We start from the raw sequence: 20,987 nt of genomic DNA on the forward strand, positions 1-20,987 counted from the left end.
CCCATAAGGTTAACAGCTGATTTCTCAGCAGAAATTCTACAAGCCTGAAGGGAGTGGCATGATATACTTAAAGTGATGAAAGGGAAGAACCTGCAACCAAGATTACTCTCCCTGGCAAGGATCTCATTCAGATTTGACAGAGAAATCAAAAGCTTTACAGACAAGCAAAAGCTAAGAGAATTCAGCACAACCAAACCAGCTCTACAGCAAATGCTAAAGGAACTTCTCTACATGGGAAACACAAGAGAAGAAAAGGACCTACAAAAACAAACCGAAAACTGTTAAGAAAATGGTAATAAGAACATACATATCGATAATTACCTTAAGCGTGAATGGATTAAATGCTACAACCAAAAGACACAGTCTCGCTGAATGGATACAAAAACAAGACCCATATATGTGCTGTCTACAAGAGACCCACTTCAGACCAAGGGACACATACCGACTGAAAGTGAGGGGATGGAAAAAGATTTTCCATGCAAATGGAAATCAAAAGAAAGCTGGAGTAGCAATTTCTTATCAGATAAAGGAGACTTTAAAATAAAGAATGTTACAAGAGACAAGGAAGGACACTACATAATGATCAAGGGATCAATCCAAGAAGAAGATATAACAATTATAAATATATATGCACTCAAAATAGGAGCACATCAATGCATAAGACAAATGCTAACAGCTATAACAGAGGAAATCAACAGTAACACAATAATAGTGAGGGACTTTAACACCTCACTTACACCAATGGACAGATCATCCAGACAGAAAATTAATTAGAAAACACAAGCTTTAAATGACACAATAGACCAGATAGATTTAATTGATATTTATACGACATTCCATTCAAAAACAGCAGATTACACTTTCTTTTCAAGTGCACATGGAACATTCTCCAGGATAGATCACATCTTGGGTCACAAATCAGGCCTCAGTAAATTTAAGAAAATTGAAATCATATCAAGCATTGTCTCTGACCACAGTGCTATGAGATTAGAAATCAATTACAGGGAAATAAATGTAAAAAACACAAACACATGGAGGCTAAACAATACGTTACTAAGTAACCAAGAGATCACGGAAGAAATCAAAGAGGAAATCAAAAAATGCCTAGAGACAAATTACAGTGAAAACACTGTAATCCAAAACTTATTGGATGCAGTAAAAGTAGTTCTAAGAGGGAATTTTATAGCAATACAACCCTACCTCAAGGAACAAGAAAAATCTCAAATAAACAATCTAATCTTACACCTAAAGGAACTAGAGAAAGAAGAACAAACAAAACCCGAAGTTAGTAGAAGGAAAGAAATCATAGAGATCAGAGCAGAAATAAATGAAATAGAAACAAAGAAAACAATAGCAAAGATCAATAAAACTAATAGCTGGTTCTTTCAGAAGGTAAACAAAATTGACAAACCATTAGCCAGACTTATGAAGAAAAAGAGGGAGAGGACTCAAATCAATAAAATTAGAAATGAAATAGGAAAAGTTACAACAGACACCACAGAAATACAAAGCATTCTAAGAGACTACTATAAGCAAATCTATGCCAATAAAATGGACAATCTGGAAGAAATGGACAAATTCTTAGGAAGGTATAGTTTTCCAAGACTGAACCAGGAAGAAATAGAAAATATGAACAGACAAATCACAAGTAATGAAATTGAAACTGTTGTTAAAAATCTTCCAAGAGGAGCTTCCCTGGTGGCACAGTGGTTGAGAATCTGCCTGCTAATGCAGGGGACACGGGTTCGAGCCCTGGTCTGGGAGGATCCCACATGCCACGGAGCAACTAGGCCTGTGAGCCACAACTACTGAGCCTGTGTGTCTGGAGCCTGTGCTCCGCAACAAGAGAGGCGGAGATAGTGAGAGGCCTGCGCACCACGATGTAAAGTGGCCCCCGCTTGCCACAACTAGAGAAAGCCCTCACACAGGAACGAAGACCCAACACAGCCAAAAATAAATAAATAAATTAAAAAAAAAATCTTCCAACAAACAGAAGTCCAGGACCAGATGGCTTCACAGGTGAATTCTATCAAACATTTAGAGAAGAGCTAACACCCATCCTTCTCAAACTCTTCCAAAAATTTGCAGAGGAAGGAGCACTCCAAAAGTCATTCTACGAAGCCACCATTACCCTGATATCAAAACCAGACAAAGATATAACAAAAAAAGAAAATTACAGAAAAATATCACTGATGAATATTAATGCAAAAATCCTCAACAAAATACTAGCGAACAGAATCCAACAACATATTAAAAACATCATACACCATGATCAAGTGGGATTTATCCCAGGGATGCAAGGATTCTTCAATATACACAAATCAGTCCATGTGATACACCATATTAACAAATTAAAGAAGAAAAAGCATATGATCATCTCAATAGATGCAGAAAAAGCTTCTGACAAAATTCAACACCCATTTATGATAAAAACTCTCCAGAAAGTTGGCATAGAGGGAACCTACCTCAACATAATAAAGGCCATATATGACAAACCTACAGCAAAATGGTGAAAAACTGAAAGCATTTCCTCTAAGACCAGGAACAAGACAAGAATGTCCACTCTCACCACTGTTATTCAACATCGTTTTGGAAGTCCTAGCCATGGCAATCAGAGAAGAAAAAAGAAGTAAAAGGAATCCAAATTGGAAAAGAAGCAGTAAAACTGTCACTGTTTGCAGATGACATGATACCATACATAGAGAATCCTAAAGATGCCACTAGAAAACTACTAGAGCTAATCAATGAATTTGGTAAATTTGAAGGATACAAAATCAATGCACAGAAATCTCTTGCATTCATATACACTAATGATGAAAAATCTGAAAGAGAAATTAAGGAAACACTTCCATTTACCACTGCAACAACAAAAAATAAAATTTCTAGGAATAAACCTACCTAATGAGACAAATGACCTGTATGCAGAAAACTATAAGACACTGATGAAAGAAATTAAAGATGATACAAACAGATGGAGAGATATACCATGTTCTTCGATTGGAAGAATCAATATTGTGAAAATGACTATACTACCCAAAGCAATCTACAGATTCAATGCAATCCCTATCAAATTACCAATGGCATGTTTTACAGGACTAGAACAAAAAATCTTAAAATTATTATTGAGACGCAAAAGACCCTGAATAGCCAAAGTAGTCTTGAGGGAAAAAAACAGAGCTGGGCTAATCAGACTCCCTGACTTCAGACTATACTACAAAGCTACAGTAAAAAAGACAATATGGTACTGGGACAAAAACAGAAATATAGATCAATGGAACAGGATAGAAAGCCCAGAAATAAACCCATGCACCTATGGTCAACTTAGCTATGACAAGGGAGGCAAGGATATACAATGGACAAAAGCCAGCCTCTTCAATAAATGGTGCTGAGAAAACTGGACAGCTACATGTAAAAGAATGAAATTAGAACACTCCCTAACACCATACACAAAAATAAACTCAAAATGGATTAGAGACCTAAATGTAAGACTGTACACTATAAAACTCTTAGAGGAAAACATAGGAAAAACACACTCTGACATAAATCACAGCAAGATGGTTTTTTGATCCACCTCCTAGAGTAGTGGAAATAAAATCAAAAATAAACAAATGGGACCTAATGAAACTTAAAAGCTTTTGCAAAGCAAAAGAAAATACAAACAAGATGAAAACGCAACCCTCAGAATGGGAGAAAATATTGGCAAACGAATCAATGGACAAAGGATTAATATTCAAAATATATAAACAGCTCATGCAGCTCAATATTAAACAAACAACCCAATCAAAAAAAATGCGCAGAAGACCTAAATAGACATTTCTCCAAAGAAGATATACAGATGGCCAAAATGCACATGAAAAGCTGCTAAACATCACTAATTATTAGAGAAATGCAAATCAAAACTACAGTGAGGTATCACTTCACACCAGTTAGATTGGCCATCATCAGAAAATCTAGAAACAACAAATGCTGGAGTGGGTGTGAAGAAAAGGGAACCCTCTTGCACTGTTGGTGGGAATGTGAATTGATACAGCCACTATGGAACAGTATGGAGATTCCTTAAAGAACTAAAAATAGAATTACCATATGACCCAGCAATCCCACTACTGGGCATATACCCAGGGAAAACCATAATTCAAAAAGACATGTGCACCCCAATATTCATTGTAGCACTATTTACAGTAGCCAGGTCATGGAAGCAACCAAAATGCCCATCGACAGACGAATGGATAAAGGAGATGTGATACACAGATACAATGGAATATTACTCAGCCATAAAAAGGAACGAAACTGGGTCATCTGTAGAGACGTGGATGTTTCCAGAGACTGTCATAGAGAGTGAAGTAAGTCAGAAAGGGAAAAACAAATATTGAACATTAACACATATATGTGGAACCTAGAAAAATGGTACAGATGAACTGGTTTTCAGGGCAGAAATAGTGACACAGATGTAGAGAACCAATGTATGGACACCAAGGGGGGAAAGTGGCAGGGGGAGGGGATGGTGGTATGATGAATTGCAAGATTGGGATTGACATGTATACACTAATATGTATAAAATGGATAACTAATAAGAACCTGCTGTATAAAAAATATATAAAATAAAATTCAAAAAAGAAAGAAAAAGAGCACAAAGTTCAAACTATTATTGTGTCCAAGGTCTTTAGGATATAATATATGGGGGTGGGATAGAGAAGGTGGGAGGGAGACGGAAGAGGGAGGAGACGTGGTGATATATGTATATATATAGCTGATTCACTTTGTTATAAAGCAGAAACTAACGCACCATTGTAAAGCAATTATACTCCAATAAAGATGGTAAAAAAAAAGAAAAAGAAAAAATGATATATGACCCTAGGAATTCCCTGGAGGTCCACTGGTTAGGACTTCGTGCTTTCACTGCCGATGGTATGGGTTCAATCCTGTGTCAGGGGACTCAGATCCTGCAAGCTGCTAGGTGTGGAAAAAAAAAAAAAGGTATGACCCTAACTTATTTTGTCAAGTCTCAACCTGTACCCTATTTATCAGTCAAAATAAAATTTTACCTTTTTCAGGAGAAGCCCCATGCTTTCCCATTATTCTGTATTTGCTCAGGCAATTGGTTCCATCTGAAATCTCTTTCCCCCCAATTCTGTATATCAGCGTCCTATTCCTACTAGAACTTCATGTAAGGAGAATAATAAAGTGTGTATTATTTTATATCTAGCTTCTTTCATTTAGCATACATTCTTTTTTACATTCTTCAGTGTGTCTGTAGTTCATTCCTTTGCACTGCTTAGTAGTATTTTATTGTAGCCTATATCACGATTTGTTTATTCTTCTCTTGTTGGGTATTTGCATTGTTTAGGGGTTACTATGAATTAAGCTGCTGTGAACATTTCATGTATAAATCTTTGGGCAGGCATATTTTCATTTTCTCTTTGGTACATACCTAGTAGTGGAATGTCTTTTTTGGTGAGGTATCTGCTCAACTATTTTAAAAGCAGATACCATTTAAAAATTTGGGTTGTTTTTCTTATTTTTGAGTTGTTGAATTCTTTCTATTTTCTGGATATAAATGTTAAAGCAGTAATTGAAACCGTGCACCTCAGATTGCGACTTGAACCCATGCGGCCGGGACTTGAACATGGCCAAAACCCTGCTTGGGACTCGAACTCACGGCGTTTTAATTAGAATCACTCACCTGGTGTCTGGACTTACTGAGGCTCATGTTCTTTTTGTCTCAGCGTGGAAAGAATTCAGTGAGAGACAGAGTGATAGGTAAGAAGCAGATTTATTTAGAGCGAAAAACACTCCACAGACAGAGTGTGGGCCATCTCAGAAGGTGAGAAAGGCACCAAGGTATGAGGTTGTCAGTTTTTATAGGGGTGGGTAATTTCATAGGCTGAGTGGGAGGAGTATTCCAGCTGGTTCAGGAAGGGGTGGTGATTTCCAGGAATTGGGCCACCGCCCACTTTTTGATCCTTTTGGTTGGCCTTGGAACTGTCATGGCACCTGTAGGTGTGTCATTTAGCTTGCTGATGTGTTACAGTGAGCATATACTGAGGCTCAGAGCCTAGTGGAATTTGACTTATCTGCCATCTTGGACCCATTTGGTTCTAATCAGTTTATGTCTCGTCCTCTGGCTATGTCATTGTTTCAAAGGTTGTGCCCTGCCGCCTTCCCTCCTGTTTCATAATCAGCATTTACCTTATTATGACTTGTGAATACTATTCATGGCTGAGCTTAGAGAATTATATGACTATACTTTTTTTTCTTATAAACTTGCTTAACTAGAGGTAGCAATCGTCTCCCTCCCCTCCCCCCCAGCTTATTTGTTTGATTGGTATTCTACATACATTTATGATTATGGTTAAACTCGCTGCAAGACACATAAATCTCACAATGCATTCAAAAGCATCAGTCAATACTTCAGGTGGTGTGTGTGTGATTTCTTTCCCTCTGTCTCTCTCTCTCTTTTTTTTTTTGTTTCTTGGAAACATCCTTCCTAGAGCTGTCAGCACAATGAATGGAAATTACTTGCTCTCAAGTTCATCTCTGAAATTTCATACTCTTGAGATTTATCTTAAAAACTTCCAGAGAGAAGATCAAATAAACAGGATTAGGAAAAGGGCTCTAGATTTTTCAATAGTAACATAGAAATCAGAAAACAGTGGAGCACTGCCTTCAAAATTTTGAGGGAAAATGATTTGCAACTTAAAATTCTCTCTAACCAAACTCTCAATCAAGCATGAGGGTAGAATAATGACATTTTACATTATTATGCAAAAGTCAAAAAATTTAGCCCTTATGGCATCTTCTCAAGAAGCTATTGGAAGGTGTGCTCTAGACATGGGATCTAGGAAACAGGACATCAATCCAGGAGAGACAAGAACAGGCATCTTCCTGGGCCACTGCAAGACAACTATGCAGCAAGTTGAGAGCAGTAAGCTCAGACTGGGACAGTAAACTGGACAAAAAAGGGTGTTTCCAAGAAACAAAAAGAAAAGAGAGAGAGAGAAAGAAATCACACACACCACCTGAAATACTGACTGATGCTTTTAAATGCATTGAAAGATTTACATGCCTTGTAGAAAATTTGACCATAATCATAAGTGTACATATAATATCACAAACAAACAAATAAGCCAGTGGTTGGGGATGGTGGGAGGGAGACTATTATTACCTCTAGGGTAAGCACAAAGTTCACAAGAAAGGAAACAGAATCATAGAATACTACAACTCAGCCATGAATAATATTCACAAGTCATAACATAAATGCTGATTACTGAGTTAAAGCTTTTGATAAAAAGACTTGGACAATGAAGGGTGCAGAAGGATGCCTTTTGAGGATGTGTGGGGTTAAAGATAGAATTTCCTTTGACGTGGTGGGAAGTCCTAGAATACTATCCAAAATGGAAACATCAAGAAACAGCACACAGGCATATTATTTGGAAATGTGGAAGTAAATGCCAGGAAAACAAAAACAAAATACCTGTTGAAATAATTTAAAATGCTTATTTCTGGAAAGTGGACTCGAGTTAGGGAGGGGCTGGACAGGACAATGAGAGTTTGGGTTATAAACTTTAAAAATAGAAAAGAGAGATTAAAATAAAATATTCCAGAACCCTCCACCCTACCTCTCACGGGCCTCCCACATTTATCACGTCTGCCAGGCACATAGCTATCATTACCGTAGGAATTGAGGACTTGGCCCTCCAGTGAGTTCTGTTACTCTCAAATCTCTACACCGATTGTCTCTGGAATTTTGCATCTATCTGGAAGGGAGATTGTGACCTCCGACAGGCTACTTAACTTCCCTGAATTCACTCACCTGTAAATGGGAGTGATAAACCTAGCTTGGAGGGATATTGTGAAAAGGCAATGAAAATTATGCTTGTAACGTGGTTGGCACATAGTAACAGCTCAATAAATATTAGCTTTTGTGGTTATTATTTCCTGAAAACAAACACCGTCCACTCATCATTAGCCAGTGAGAAATAGGGTGTCTGTGAAAGTTGTCATAGTTTGAAGCCAGAAAAATCTTCCTTCGGGGGACCGAACTCGCCTCACCCCTTCTCCAACCTTGCTTCTTCTTTGGGCCTCCCACTTCGTGGACTCCGGCCGAGATTAGCCGAGGGCAATAGTCCTGCCCCCGGAAATGTCCCAACTCAGTTGCGGAGCTGAAGCAGAAAGAGAGACAGCAAGTGAGCGCGGGTTCTGTTAGGCCTCGGGGAGCCACCTCAGCGCGACGGGAGGAGGCGAGTCTGGGAGGCACCCCCAAAGTGACTGCGATGGAAGCCCGGGGGTACGCGCGGTCCCGGCGGCCGCTGCCGGCGCTGCTGCTGATCCTGCTGCTGCCGCCGGCCGCGGGCGCTGCAGGCGCTGCGGACGCGCGCTGGAGCGGGCAGGGCACCATCCCGCACCTGCAGAGCATCTTCCTGGGCCGCTGCGCGGAGTACATTGCGGTGCTGAGCCCCGAGCTGCGGTGAGCGCGGCGGCTGGCGAGGGAGCCGGAGAGGAAGAGGAAGGGACGGGGAGAGGAAGGGGAGGAGGAGGGGGGAGAGGGAAGGAGGATGGGGAATCTACTGGGGAGGGTGCACTGGGTGGGGTCTGGAGGTGAAGGGTGTGTGTGTGTGTGTGTGTGTGTGTGTGTGTGTGTGTAAAAATGAAGCGGGTGTTGGGGAGTGGATGAGGATTAGGTAGCGGTGAGTTTGGACGACAGCCAGCGTAAGGTTAACCAGACCCATCAGACCCAGGAATATGGTCTCCAGCTGGAATTCCCCGAGTCCAGGTACTTTGGGAATTCAAATTTCAGGTCTTCTAATTTAGAGGACTTTTAAAGTTTGAGTCTCTCTTGCCAGCACTGTGCTTCTTACTAATTTTTGCTCCTTCCTTGGATACATTTTTTCTGTTTTCATGAAGTCCCTCTCTTGTGCCAGTTGTTTTTATTGTGACAGATTTTAGGCCAATAAAAAAGAATGGAAAATAATGGGAACACCCATGGAACACCATGTTACCACCCAGCATAAGAAATAAGTTACAAATGGGGTGGGAAATGGTTTTGGAAAGCTAGGTTGGACTTAAGGAGTTGCAGCGGACACTGGAAGTCATACTTTCTGCCTTAGCAGGAGGTGGAACAGTCTTTCCACACTCTGTGCTCACTCCTGATTTTACAAGGTCGCATGTCCGCCTGATCTCACCTGGCCCCCAACCCCAGGATGGACCTGTGTCTAAATGAAGGGGCACCTGAAGCTGGCAGCCCATGTGGTTTATTGGAATCGTCACCTTCTAGCTCTGTGCATTTTCTGCTGTCTCTGTGAGCCTGTTCTAAGAAATGTGTGTTGCACCTCTGAAAGACACTTCCACTGTCAGATTTCTAAATCCATCACCAAAGTTATTTTTCTTCCTCTTCTGAATTGGGGTTAATGCAAGAGTTATGACAATTTCCTGTCTTTTTTGTATGCCCAGTTCTGCAGAGTTGATATTTGACAAAATCACTAGTAAAAACTTGGAGAGAGAAACGGAAATATATCACACTGGAATGTGGTCTTTTGTTTTTTTTCTTCTTTTTCTTTTTTAAACTTGTACTTTTCTGCAGGGACAAGAACTGCACAGCCATCTGGGAAGCCTTTAAACTGGTGCTGGATAAGGATCCCTGTTCTGTGCTTCCCTCAGATTACGACCTTTTTATTAACCTCTCCAGGCACTCCATTCCCAGAGACAAGGTAACTCTACCTTCGCCTCAGTAAAACGTTGCTCTGTCTCTATAGAGACAGACAGTGTCCAGGCCAAGCAGCCAACTCACAATGTGTGCCAGGCTCTCTGGTGGGAAAGTGGCTCTGTCTTCAACGGTGCTCCTGGGTCTCCTGCCTGTCCTGGGCAGAAGGAACTTTCCTAAGTCAAGAAGTCAGTGCAAAAACCACAAGAACATCAGGGCGTCACCACACCTTTCCCACGGGGCCTCTGCACCTGGCTAGCTCTGAACAATCTCCATCCTAACTGGCTCGAAAGGCCTGAACCTTGAGTACTTCAGAAAACCCTCTATGTCAGTATCCTCCCGGGAGACCAGTCCCTCCTCTTAACAGGTCTTAAGATTATATCCATTCAGGACCAGTTTCTTGAAGAAGCTGGTTAACATATAATCATGTGGTTTACATGTCTGTATTCTGTTTGTACTCTAAGCACTAATACAGTGAAAGTAAATGAGAACATCTATGTAAATTGCTTATTTAGAACAGTATCTTGAGTTTAAAGAAAGTTAGATATCATTTTTATTTCTCTGACATAAATTCTTTTTTTTCTTAATGAAGGACATATTTTTGACATAAATTTTTTTTAAACATCTTTATTGGAGTATAATTGCTTTACAATGGTGTGTTAGTTTCTGCTGTATAACAAAGTGAATCAGCTATACATATACATATATCACCATATCCCCTCCCTCTTGCGGCTCCCTCCCACCCTCCCTATCCCACCCCTCTAGGTGATCACAAAGCACTGAGCTGATCTCTCTGTGCTATGTGGCTGCTTCCCACTAGCTATTTGACATTTGGTAGTGTATATATGTCCATGCCACTCTCTCACTTCATCCCAGCTTACCCTTCCCCCTCCCCGTGTCCTCAAGTCCATTCACTACGTCTTTATTCCTGTCCTGCCCCTAGGTTCTTCAGAACCATTTCTTTTTTTTTTTAGATTCCATATATATGTGTTAGCGTACGGTATTTGTTTTTCTCTTTCTGACTTCACTCTGTATGACAGACTCTAGGTCGACTCACCTCACTACAAATAACTCAATTTCATTTCTTTTTATGGCTGAGTAATATTCCATTGTATATATGTACCACATCTTCTTTATCCATTCATCTGTTGATGGACACTTAGGTTGCTTCCATGTCCTGGCTATTGTAAATAGGTTGACACAAATCCTTAACTTGATTTTTTCATTGTAAAGCCATGTAACATTGATGTTTACAAATGAAAACATCTTAACATTGATTTTTTTCATTTGTAAAGGCAGGTAAATGGAGCTGGGAGGTTCAAACACATAATAGGCTGAAAACATGATTTTTGAGTATATGTTGCCTTTGAACCTTGCAGCCTCTTGGTCAGTAAAAAGGGGAGCTGTTATTTTTCTTCTCCTTTCTCATGGACTTTGGTTGATAAACTCAGTAAATACTGAGCTAATTCCATGTACCAGGTGTTGTTCTCAGAGTTTCAGATGCAACAGGGAACAAAACAGCCTCTGCCCTTGGGAAGCATCCAGTCTAGACAGAGATTGCTGGTTGGAATACTGAGGATCTGATGGCATGATGAGGGGGATATTGTTATTTGTATTATTATTATGTGAAAACATTGTAACTTCATAGTGGAAACTATAAAGTATAATATAAAAGTAATGTATTTTTGAGGCACTTTACCCTTTAGGAATTCAATTTGTGATTGCATATCATCCTCACCACAGCTCTGGGAGAAGAGAAAGGGTTCATACTCCCCATTTTCCACATGTGGAAACTGAGGCACAGGGAGATTACATGGCTTGTTCAAGATCACACATTTAGTATGTGACAGACCCAAAATTTGAACCCAGGTCCCTTGATTTAAAAAAAAATCGATCTATCTATAATTTTTTAACTACTAGAAAAAATATAGATGTATGTATGTATCTATATTTTTTCTCTGCTGGGAAAATATTTCATTAACATTTGCATGATACCCTTGGAATAAAGAAAAGAGAGCTGGTAGCACTCTCTGAATGGGTAACTAAAGACAAAAACAAAGAAGGTTCAGTTGTTGTGAGGCAGGTCCCAGGTGAATGAGAAATGGTTGGCCTGACTTGTCTTGATGATACTGTGCCTGAAGAAATCTGTTTTGATTTCATTTTGTGTTGGTTTTTCCTTAGTCCCTATTCTGGGAAAACAACCACCTCCTTGTCACCAGCTATGCGGAGAACGGCCGCCGCTTTATGCCACTGTGCAATGTTCTGTATGGCATGGTTGGAGATTTCTTGAGCTGGTGTCGACAGAAAAACGCCTCTGGTAAGACTTCTGCACAAATCACAAGAAAAGTCAGGGTTCCTATTTACTATGCATATGCCATTTGTGCTAAGTGCTTTCGTATGCATTTTTATCTCTTTGGATTCCGCCCCCCTCAAATCCTCTCAGGTAAAGTGGTCATAATAATAATTAAATAATAACAATGATAATAGAGAAAGAGAATCTGTCTTTTGCTAGGTACTGTTCTAAGTACTTTATGGGTATTAACTCATTTAATCCCTGCAACAGCCCCATGGGATAGGTCCTATCCTGATTCCTATCTTGACAAACGAGGGAAGTGAGGCACCGCTTAGGACACTTGCTTAGGATTGCACAGTGCTCAAACTGCAAAGTCAGAGTCTGACTCCAGAGTCCTGCATGACTCTGTCTCACTATCCCCATTTTCCAGAGGGGGAAACTGAGGCTTTGGGAGGCTAAATGACTTGAAGAACTAGGGCCAGGATTCTCCCCTCTTCTCACTGATTCTGAAGCTGCTCCAGGCCACCAGCAGATATTTTGAGATTCAAATTATTGACTTAAAAAAAAAAAAAAAAAAAAGCACAACGTGAAAGCTGAGAGTTAAGCTTTATTTAGGGCAAAATGAGGACTATAGCCCAGGAGACAGCACTTCGGATAGCTCTGAGAAACTGCTCCAAAGAGGTAGGGGGGAAGGGTCACTGTTACGTATGACTTTAGTGAAGGGGTGGGTGTGTGAAGTCAGGCACGCATTTTGGCAGAGACCTGCTGCTAGTCACAGGAACAGATGTCACCGTTAATAATTTTAGTACTTTCCTAGATATGAGGAGATGCAAGACTTGGGCTCATAAAATCTTCTCCTGAAACTATTTAACTATCTAAAGACCTGTTCTTCCAGCTTTTCCCACAGCACGGAGGGCCTCTTTCCTGATCTCCACCCTGAACTCCCCTCAGGGGGTGTTGAAGTTCAGCGGTTGCAGTGGCTCATGATTTAATCCTTGTAGAGGTAGATGGCAGGTGCCAATTTTGTAGTTGGCAAAATCACAGTGAAAGTTAAAGTCACAGGGGCTGGCCTGATGGTAAGGAAAATGCTCTTCATTCATCAACTCCCACGCTAGGAGCTGGTGATACAGCGGTCTCCGCCCTCAGGAAACAAGTAGTTTTGTGAGTGCAGAGAGGTGTGCTCTCAGGCGGGAATGACCCAGAGCTAGGGAGTAGCAGAGGGAGACAACGGCATAGACCAGAGCCTCGGGAAGCTTCCTGGCGGCTCCGTTCATTCACCCATGTATAAAGTTTGTAGAGTGCCTCCTCCGTGCCAGTCCTTGCTCTTCTAGGCACTGGGAACACAGCAGAGAATAAACCAGGAAAGTAATACCTCATCCTTACTTTATAGGGGCAGGGGTGGAGGTAAGACCATCAACAGGCAAGTAAAAACATATACGTATAGTTCGCCGTAAGATTATAAAGGTTACAGAGAAAAACAAAACAGGGAAAAGAGGGTAGGGAGTGCTGGCTGGTAAGGAGGGGAGAGGGAAGCATTGCAGTTTTACACAGGCCCGGCGAAGGCCTCACTGAGAAGCTGATGTTTGAGCAAAGACCTAAAGGACTTGAGGAAGAGCATTTCCTGACAGAGGGAACAGCACGTGCAAAGGCCTTGAGGTGGGAGTGTGTATGGCATATTTAAGGAACAGAAAGGCAGGCAGTAAGTGAAGGGGCAAGTAGTAGACTGTGAGGCTAGAGGAATAAAGGAGGGCCAGACAGCACAGGACATCGTGAGGATGCGGACTTTCACTTTGCGTGAGACGGGAAGCATGGCAGGGTGCAGATCAAATGGACATGGCCATTCTTCCAGTGGACTGTGACCAGGAAGCCTCAGTTTGATGATCCTACAGAGGGTGAGGGAGCATGGAGGAGGGGTGAGATGGAAAGATCATGAAGGGAGGGAGATGGTGGTATAATACAAATTAATAGTTGTCTTGGACCCCCTGGTTCCTGGCGCACAGCTCCTGAAACCCTTGGGCTCTGAGGAATGATGAGTGTCTTTTGTATGGTAATGGGATGACTGGTGGTTGGGAGCCCCTAGATAGCTTCAGATGCGGGCTGGTCACCAAAAAGATAGAGGCATCATTAGAGAGTTGGGACTTTCAGCCCCATCCTCTGTTCTCTGGGAAGGGGTGGGGGACTGGAGATTGAGTTAATCACCAATGATTTAATCAATCATGTCTACTTAATGAAATCTCCATAGAAACCCCTCTCTGATGGGGTTTGGGGAGCCTCCAAGTTGGTGAGCACAACGAGATGCTGGTGCTCCCGGGGGAGCAAGGACGCTCCATGTGTTTCCCTTCAAGAAGTTCACATTTTGCCCTGCTTCGTTCCCCCTGGAACGAATTGTCAATTAGCACTTTCTCCTTTTGTTATAGAGTAAATGGGGAACAAATCCCATTATATATCTGCTGAATTTTGTCCTTAAAATTTTTTTTAATGTAATACATTTTAACATTTTCTATATTTTAAATATTATAAAATTTCTATTTTCTGGTTAAGGACTGTTACTTTCTTGGTCTGTTTTTCTTGTATTTACTTCTAAGACCTGGGTTAATTGGAGAAGGCATTTCTCCCAACAATGCAAGAAAAAAGTTATATATGTAATAAATATAATTTTTAATATATAATTTTTAATATGGATATAATGTATAATATAATATTATATATTTTTGGACATATGTGTATATATATATATATATATATATATATATATATATATATATCACTTGCTAGAGCTCCAGTAGAGAATTAACCCAGCTGTTTAGTTCTCTGCTTTCCTCACATTTGTGCCGAGCACAATGACAAATGTCTGTGGGCAGAGCTATGAATGTTAAGCCCATACACATTATGTAGAATGAGTTTCAGTATATTTTGCGGAGCCAGCAAATAGTTTCAATTAATTCTTCCTTGATATAATCTTTGAAATAAAATGTGTTTGTCTGTTTTCCCTGTAGGACTCGACTACCAATCCTGCCCTACATCTGAAGATTGTGAAAACAATCCTGTGGATTCTTACTGGAAAAGTGCATCCATCCAGGTAATCATGGGATGGCTGGCTGGGTGACTGAGCAGGTGTGGGATCTGTGAACAGGGGACAGAAGGGTTCAGAGGCTGGGCCATTGGGTCATTACTAAACTTCTCTGAGTCTCAGTTTCTACCTTTGCAACATTCTGATTCACGCTCTCTGCTCCATAAAGGGGTGAGGATTTAAGAAGCTAAAATGCTTAATGCAATGCCTGGTACAGAGAAAAAATTCTGAATGTTAGCTCCAGAAGAAGGTGTTAAACAGTGATTATTACTCTGGTGTTGTGGTTGTTGTTAGTAGTTCAAATCAATGTGATTTTGTTTGAGGTGTGAAGTGGGGTAACCCCTGCTTTATAGGAGAGCCTGGGACCCCTAAGATCTAGATGTGGGCGTCAGAGATGTGCACAAGGTTGATATTAACTGAAGAGGAGGCAATAGGAGACCAGGGATAAGCTGGAGACAAAGAACTGGTCCCCTAAATGTGGGTCTGTTTCTCAGAGGATATTGTCACCAGAGTTGATGATAGCTATCGGTAGCTATAACATGCCAGTGACTACAGCTTACATTTTCTGTCACCAGTGTTAGACCAAAGATTCCAAATAAAGAGGGTGCAGTCCTTAGCTCAAGTATTGAGCAAAGCAGTCAACTATTAACTGTTAGCTGTATTGACTAGGAGGCTGGTGGATGTCAGGTCCTTCTACCCACGGCCACCAAGCTCCTTTCAGGGCTCTCTGTTTCTCTTCTGGTCCTACTTCCTGCTCTGGATCACCAGGTGTCCACTGGGTCCACTGTTAATCAGGGTGAGTGAGACTGGTCCAATCCTCCACCACAGCTGCAGTTTGGATCTAAGCAGAGGGCCCGCTCCAGACAGAAGCATTCTTATTCCTGTGCTCTCCTGCCAGCTCCGGTCGGAGCCCTCCGTCCATGCCCGCTCCCCACAGGTTCTGCTTGGAGTGCAGGCTCCAGGCAGCTGGCAGTGAGCTGCCCGAGCCCCTCAGTGAGGAGTGGGAGGTGGTGGATGCATCATCACTTGAACGTGGGATCATAACGACAACTTGGGGGTGATGTCAACATTATATGTTAAAAACAAACAAACCGTATTCTCCCCAGCAGATCTGCCCAACTTCAAAGTGTGCCGGAAGCCACCATCTTATACTTCCTTCAACTCTAGAATGGGAATCTAATAATCATGCTCACATTTTATGAGCCCTTAGAATACGCTGGATGGCCTGAACATGAGGAGAGGTAGTCTAGTATAGTGACGAGGAGAGGGTCTGAACTATAGCAAATAGGTATTCAATAAATGTTAAGTATTATTTTAAGTGATTTGATCTTTACAATCCTATGGGGTAGGGACTCTTATTACCCTTGTTTTACAGATAGGAAAAATGAGGCACAGAGAGGCCAAGAAACTTGATCAGACCTATTACCCAGCTACTAAGTGCAGCAGCCAGAAACCACATTTTCGACCATGACTTCATAGAGCCTCACTGTATCTGCACGCATGTTTTTAATGAAAAAAAATTTTATCATCAATGTAATAACTGCTCAGGACAGAAAATGACAAATTATAGAAAGTATAAATAAGAAAACTAATCATCCATATTCATGCTACCTAAGGGCAAATAGTGGCCATCAGACCTTGACATTTGCAGATTTAACTGAGACTGTTAGCCTACTTGGAAGCAATCTGAGACAGGCGTGGCACGGAGTACGTTGTTGCTTTGTTGCGGCTGGCATTCGACGTGGCTCTGCTGGGCATGTGTCACAGAGCTGCGTGATACCCCCTGCCGTTCCCAGCACCCGGCTTCACACTAGAATAAATGTTTTATCAGGGAAATTATATGCTCCAGTAGTGTTCTCAACTGGAGATTTGGGAACTTCTCTGGACCTGTCTGTCCCTTGGGAATCTCAGGGACAGACAGGTCCAAAGAATATTGACTAATATTCCCAGACTTCTGCCTATTTATTTATTTTATTTTATTTTATTTTATTATTTTTTTTTGCTGTACTCGGGCCTCTCACTGTTGTGGCCTCTCCCGTTGCGGAGCACAGGCTCCGGACGCGCAGGCTCAGCAGCCATGGCTCACGGGCCCAGCCGCTCCGCGGCATGTGGGATCCTCCCGGACTGGGGCACGAACCCGTGTCCCCTGCATTGGCAGGCAGACTCTCAACCACTGCGCCACCATGGAAGCCCTGCCTATTTATTTTTAACAGAGTGGAGCACATGCTCTGTCCACCTAGTCTTGCTTTTTGCTTTGAATGTAAGCACTTTCTATGTTATTGCATATCTTTTGTAGACTTTTTTTTTTTTCTTTTGTAGACTTTTATTAATGGCTGGGTAATATTTCAGACACGAAAGGGCCATAATTGACTTATCCTTCCCTGTTGTTGACTGTTTTAGACTGGTTACAAACCATGTTGCAATATACATCTTTGTGCACATCTCTGTGCACCAGGTGATCCTTTGTGCTGTTTACCAAGTATTTCTGGCTCATCTTCTGAGCATGTGGTTTGCACTCATTCTGTCTCTTGAAGTTACTTACGTGTGACTTACGCTGGCCAATAGGATGCGAGTAGGAATGACCGTGTGACATCTGGGTGGAAGCCTTTAAGAACTGGTCTGTGATTTGCCACTTTCTTCTCCCTTTCCTGATAACCAGTGACTCTGCAGTTGTGGAGACTGCATCAGCTTGGGTCCCAGAGCAAGGACATATGGAGCAAACCCCAAACCCCAAATCCAAACACTTGTGATAAACATGTAGTGTGTGCATGAAATAAATCTTTCTTGTTTAAAGCCACTGTGATTTTGAGGTTGCTTGTAATGCCAGCATAAGTTAGTGTACACTGGCTGAAACAATGCTGGAATCTGATACTAGTTTGCATTATTTTATAATGGTAGATTCCCAGGCATGGAATTACTGTGTTTTTGACATTTCAAAGCAGTTTGCTTTCCAAGATATGCCAGTTTGCATCCCTCTGGCTCTATGAAATACCAAATTTATCCCATCCTTGCCAGTACTGAAAATTGTCAATTTAAAAAACAATTGACCATTTCATAGCTTAAAAATGACAGCTTACTCAAAATGCTTGTTTCTTTTTGCAGTATGCAAAGGATAGTTCTGGGGTGATCTATGTCATGCTGAATGGTTCAGAGCCAACAGGAGCCTATCCTGTAAAAGGGTAAGAATGCAGCACCAACATGTAAGACAAAGATGCCAAAATGTGTTTTTAGTTGTTTTTAATGGAGGCTTAAGAGAGTCATTCACATCCTCAGTCTAATGCTTGCTTCAGTAAGATCAGGTAGAGAAAAACAATTGAATGACCTGGAGATCAGAACTATGTCCATACATTTATAAAGCTGATGAATGCCTGAATGAAATAAGTAACCTAAAAATTAAAGCTAAAAAGTGCCCCCCGCAAAGCTTTAAAACAAAAGTAATGTGTAAGTCAACTAACATTGATATGGGAACAGTATCATATTGCTTTAGGACTTTAAGAAATGTCTTTCTTGTTTCTCAGGTTTTTTGCAGATTTTGAAATTCCCCACTTACAGAAGGATAAAATCACACGCATTGAGATCTGGGTTATGCATGAAATCGGGGGATCCAATGTGTAAGTTATGGTGCTACTGGTAATGATCTTTGTGCAAACCTGCTTTTCTTGGATGTAATATGATCCAGTCTGATTTACATTTACATTTCTGGGGAATCAACAGTCTTCTCTGTTTCTAATGTGGTAGGCAGAGAAAGGCAAAGGCTTGACTTTCTGGAAATGCCATGAGTCAGTCCTGAGCCCAGAGAGAAAACCTCCTTTATCCAGATACTCCTCTCAGCCTTTCTGAGTAAGTTATTTGTGTAGGTCAAAGCCAGTTTTTCTCCCTGGTCATTTAAAGCTCAAAAGCCTCACTGGGAGTTCACAGAATGGGCTCATGGACCATGTAACGAAGACGTTCTTCTCAGAGAACAACCAGTTTCGCAGCTGGGTCTCAGATAACTGGCTAAGGAAACTTTTATGATCCATATTTTTCTCGGAAGCCACTAACTCAAGTGGTTATATCAACTCAGATATCAATGCAAACTTGAACTCATCCTTCTCATCAACAAAGGGCAATGCTGGCAAAACTAAAGATAAAAAACGTAAACCCAGTTGGCTCAGAGACAAGCCAATAAGGCCAAGCCTGGTAAAAGCTGTGCAGCCGTGATGGTGCTTCAGAAGCAGCTGGGGCCCTGTCCTTCAGAGCATTGAAGCTACATTGGGGAAAACATTGAGTGGATATGTTATTGAAAGAATGTTCTGGAAGAATCTTAGCAAATTCCCCATTTCAGGCTGCCAGGACCCCCTAAGACTCACCATATAATGAGTGATATTTTTTTTCTCTTGGGCAGAAGATTAAATTTGCAAATGACTTATTACATAGTCATACCAGAATCTGCTCTTCCCTTCCCAGAAGACAACTTATACCTATTGTTGCATGAAAAACAATGTGTATTGTTTTTCTTGTTTCTGTGAGAAGTTGCTTTTTGTCTAGATATTATGCTTGCTTGTTGTTTTAATGTATCTATCAGAGAAAGGTTGTCCTTTGAATCTTTTTTTTTTAAAAACATCTTTATTGGAGTATAATTTCTTTACATTGTTGTGTTAGTTTCTGCTGTATAACAAAGTGAATCAGCTATACGTATACATATATCCCCATATCCCTTCCCTCTTGCGTCTCCCTCCCACCCTCCCTATTCCACCCCCTTAGGAGGTCACAAAGCATGGAGCTGATCTCCCTGTGCTATGTGGCTGCTTCCCACTAGCTATCTATTTGACATTTGGTAGTGTATATATGTCCATACCACTCTCTCACTTCATCCCAGCTCATCCTTCCCTCTCCCCATGTCCTCAAGTCCATTCTCTACATCTGCATCTTTATTCCTGTCCTGCCCCTAGGTTCTTCAGAACCATTTTTTTTTAGGTTCTATATATACATGTTTGCATACGGTACTTGTTTTTCTCTTTCTGACTTACTTCACTCTGTATGCCAGACTCTAGGTCCATCCACCTCATTACAAATAACTCAATTTCGTTTCTTTTTCTGGCTGAGTAATATTCCATTGTATATATGTGCCACATCTTCTTTATCCATTCAACTGTTGATGGACACTTAGGTTGCTTCCATGTCCTGGCTATTGTAAATAGTGCTGCAATGAACATTGTGGTACATGACTCTTTTTGAATTATGGTTTTCTCAGGGTATATGCCCAGTGGTGGGATTGCTGGGTCATGTGGTAGTTCTATTTTTAGCTTTTTTTTTTTTTTTTTTTGCAGTACGTGGGCCTCTCACTGTTGTGGCCTCTCCTGTTGCGGAGCACAGGCTCCGGACGCGCAGGCTCAGCAGCCATGGCTCACGGGCCTAGCCGCTCCGCGGCATGTGGGATCTTCCCAGACCAGGGCACGAACCCGTGTCCCCTGCATCGGCAGGTGGACTCTCAACCACTGCGCCACCAGGAAAGCCCTACTTTTAGCTTTTTAAGGAACCTCCATACTGGTCTCCATAGTGGCTGTATCAATTTACATTCCCACCAAAGTGCAAGAGGGTTCACTTTTCTCAACACCCACTCCAGCATTTATTGTTTCTAGATATTTTGATGATGGCCATTCTGACCAGTGTGAGATGATATCTCATTGTGGTTTTGATTTGCATTTCTCTAATGATTAGTGATGTTGAGCATCCTTTCATGTGTTTGTTGGCAATCTGTATATCTTCTTTGGAGAAATGTTTATTTAGGTCTTCTGCCCATTTTTAGACTGTTTTTTTTTGTTTTTTTGATATTGCGCTGCATGAGCTGCTTGTATATTTGGGGGTTTAATCCTTTGTAGTTGCTTTGTTTTCAAATATTTTCTCCCATTCTGAGGGTGGTCTTTTTGTCTTGCTTATGGTTTCCT

General features: G+C 41.3%; 1 protein-coding gene across 8 annotated transcripts in view; it reads left to right on the top strand.

Moving 5' to 3' along the window:
* The first annotated feature begins 8,159 nt into the window (after positions 1–8,159).
* BST1 (bone marrow stromal cell antigen 1) overlaps positions 8,160–20,987 on the top strand; it is a 50,075-nt gene continuing 37,247 nt past the window's right edge. For 2 of the 8 annotated variants that reach the window (XR_002643637.3, XM_022566974.3), the window contains exons 1-6: positions 8,160–8,464; positions 9,578–9,704; positions 11,879–12,014; positions 14,987–15,069; positions 18,163–18,239; positions 18,579–18,671. Coding sequence is in view for 5 of the 8 variants with exons in the window: in XM_022566974.3 (XP_022422682.2) it covers positions 8,271–8,464; positions 9,578–9,704; positions 11,879–12,014; positions 14,987–15,069; positions 18,163–18,239; positions 18,579–18,671 (710 nt within the window). In the remaining 3 variants the exon portion in view is untranslated. The remainder of the gene's footprint in view (positions 8,465–9,577; positions 9,705–11,878; positions 12,015–14,986; positions 15,070–18,162; positions 18,240–18,578; positions 18,672–20,987) is intronic. The other 6 variants (XM_089911697.1, XM_022566973.3, XR_002643636.2 and 3 more) reach the window with 4 other exon arrangements.

Source organism: Delphinapterus leucas, chromosome 5 (assembly GCF_059928025.1).
Source record: "Delphinapterus leucas isolate spDelLeu-1000000601 "Yukka" chromosome 5, BTC_Dleu_Yukka2, whole genome shotgun sequence".
NCBI lineage: Eukaryota > Metazoa > Chordata > Mammalia > Artiodactyla > Monodontidae > Delphinapterus > Delphinapterus leucas.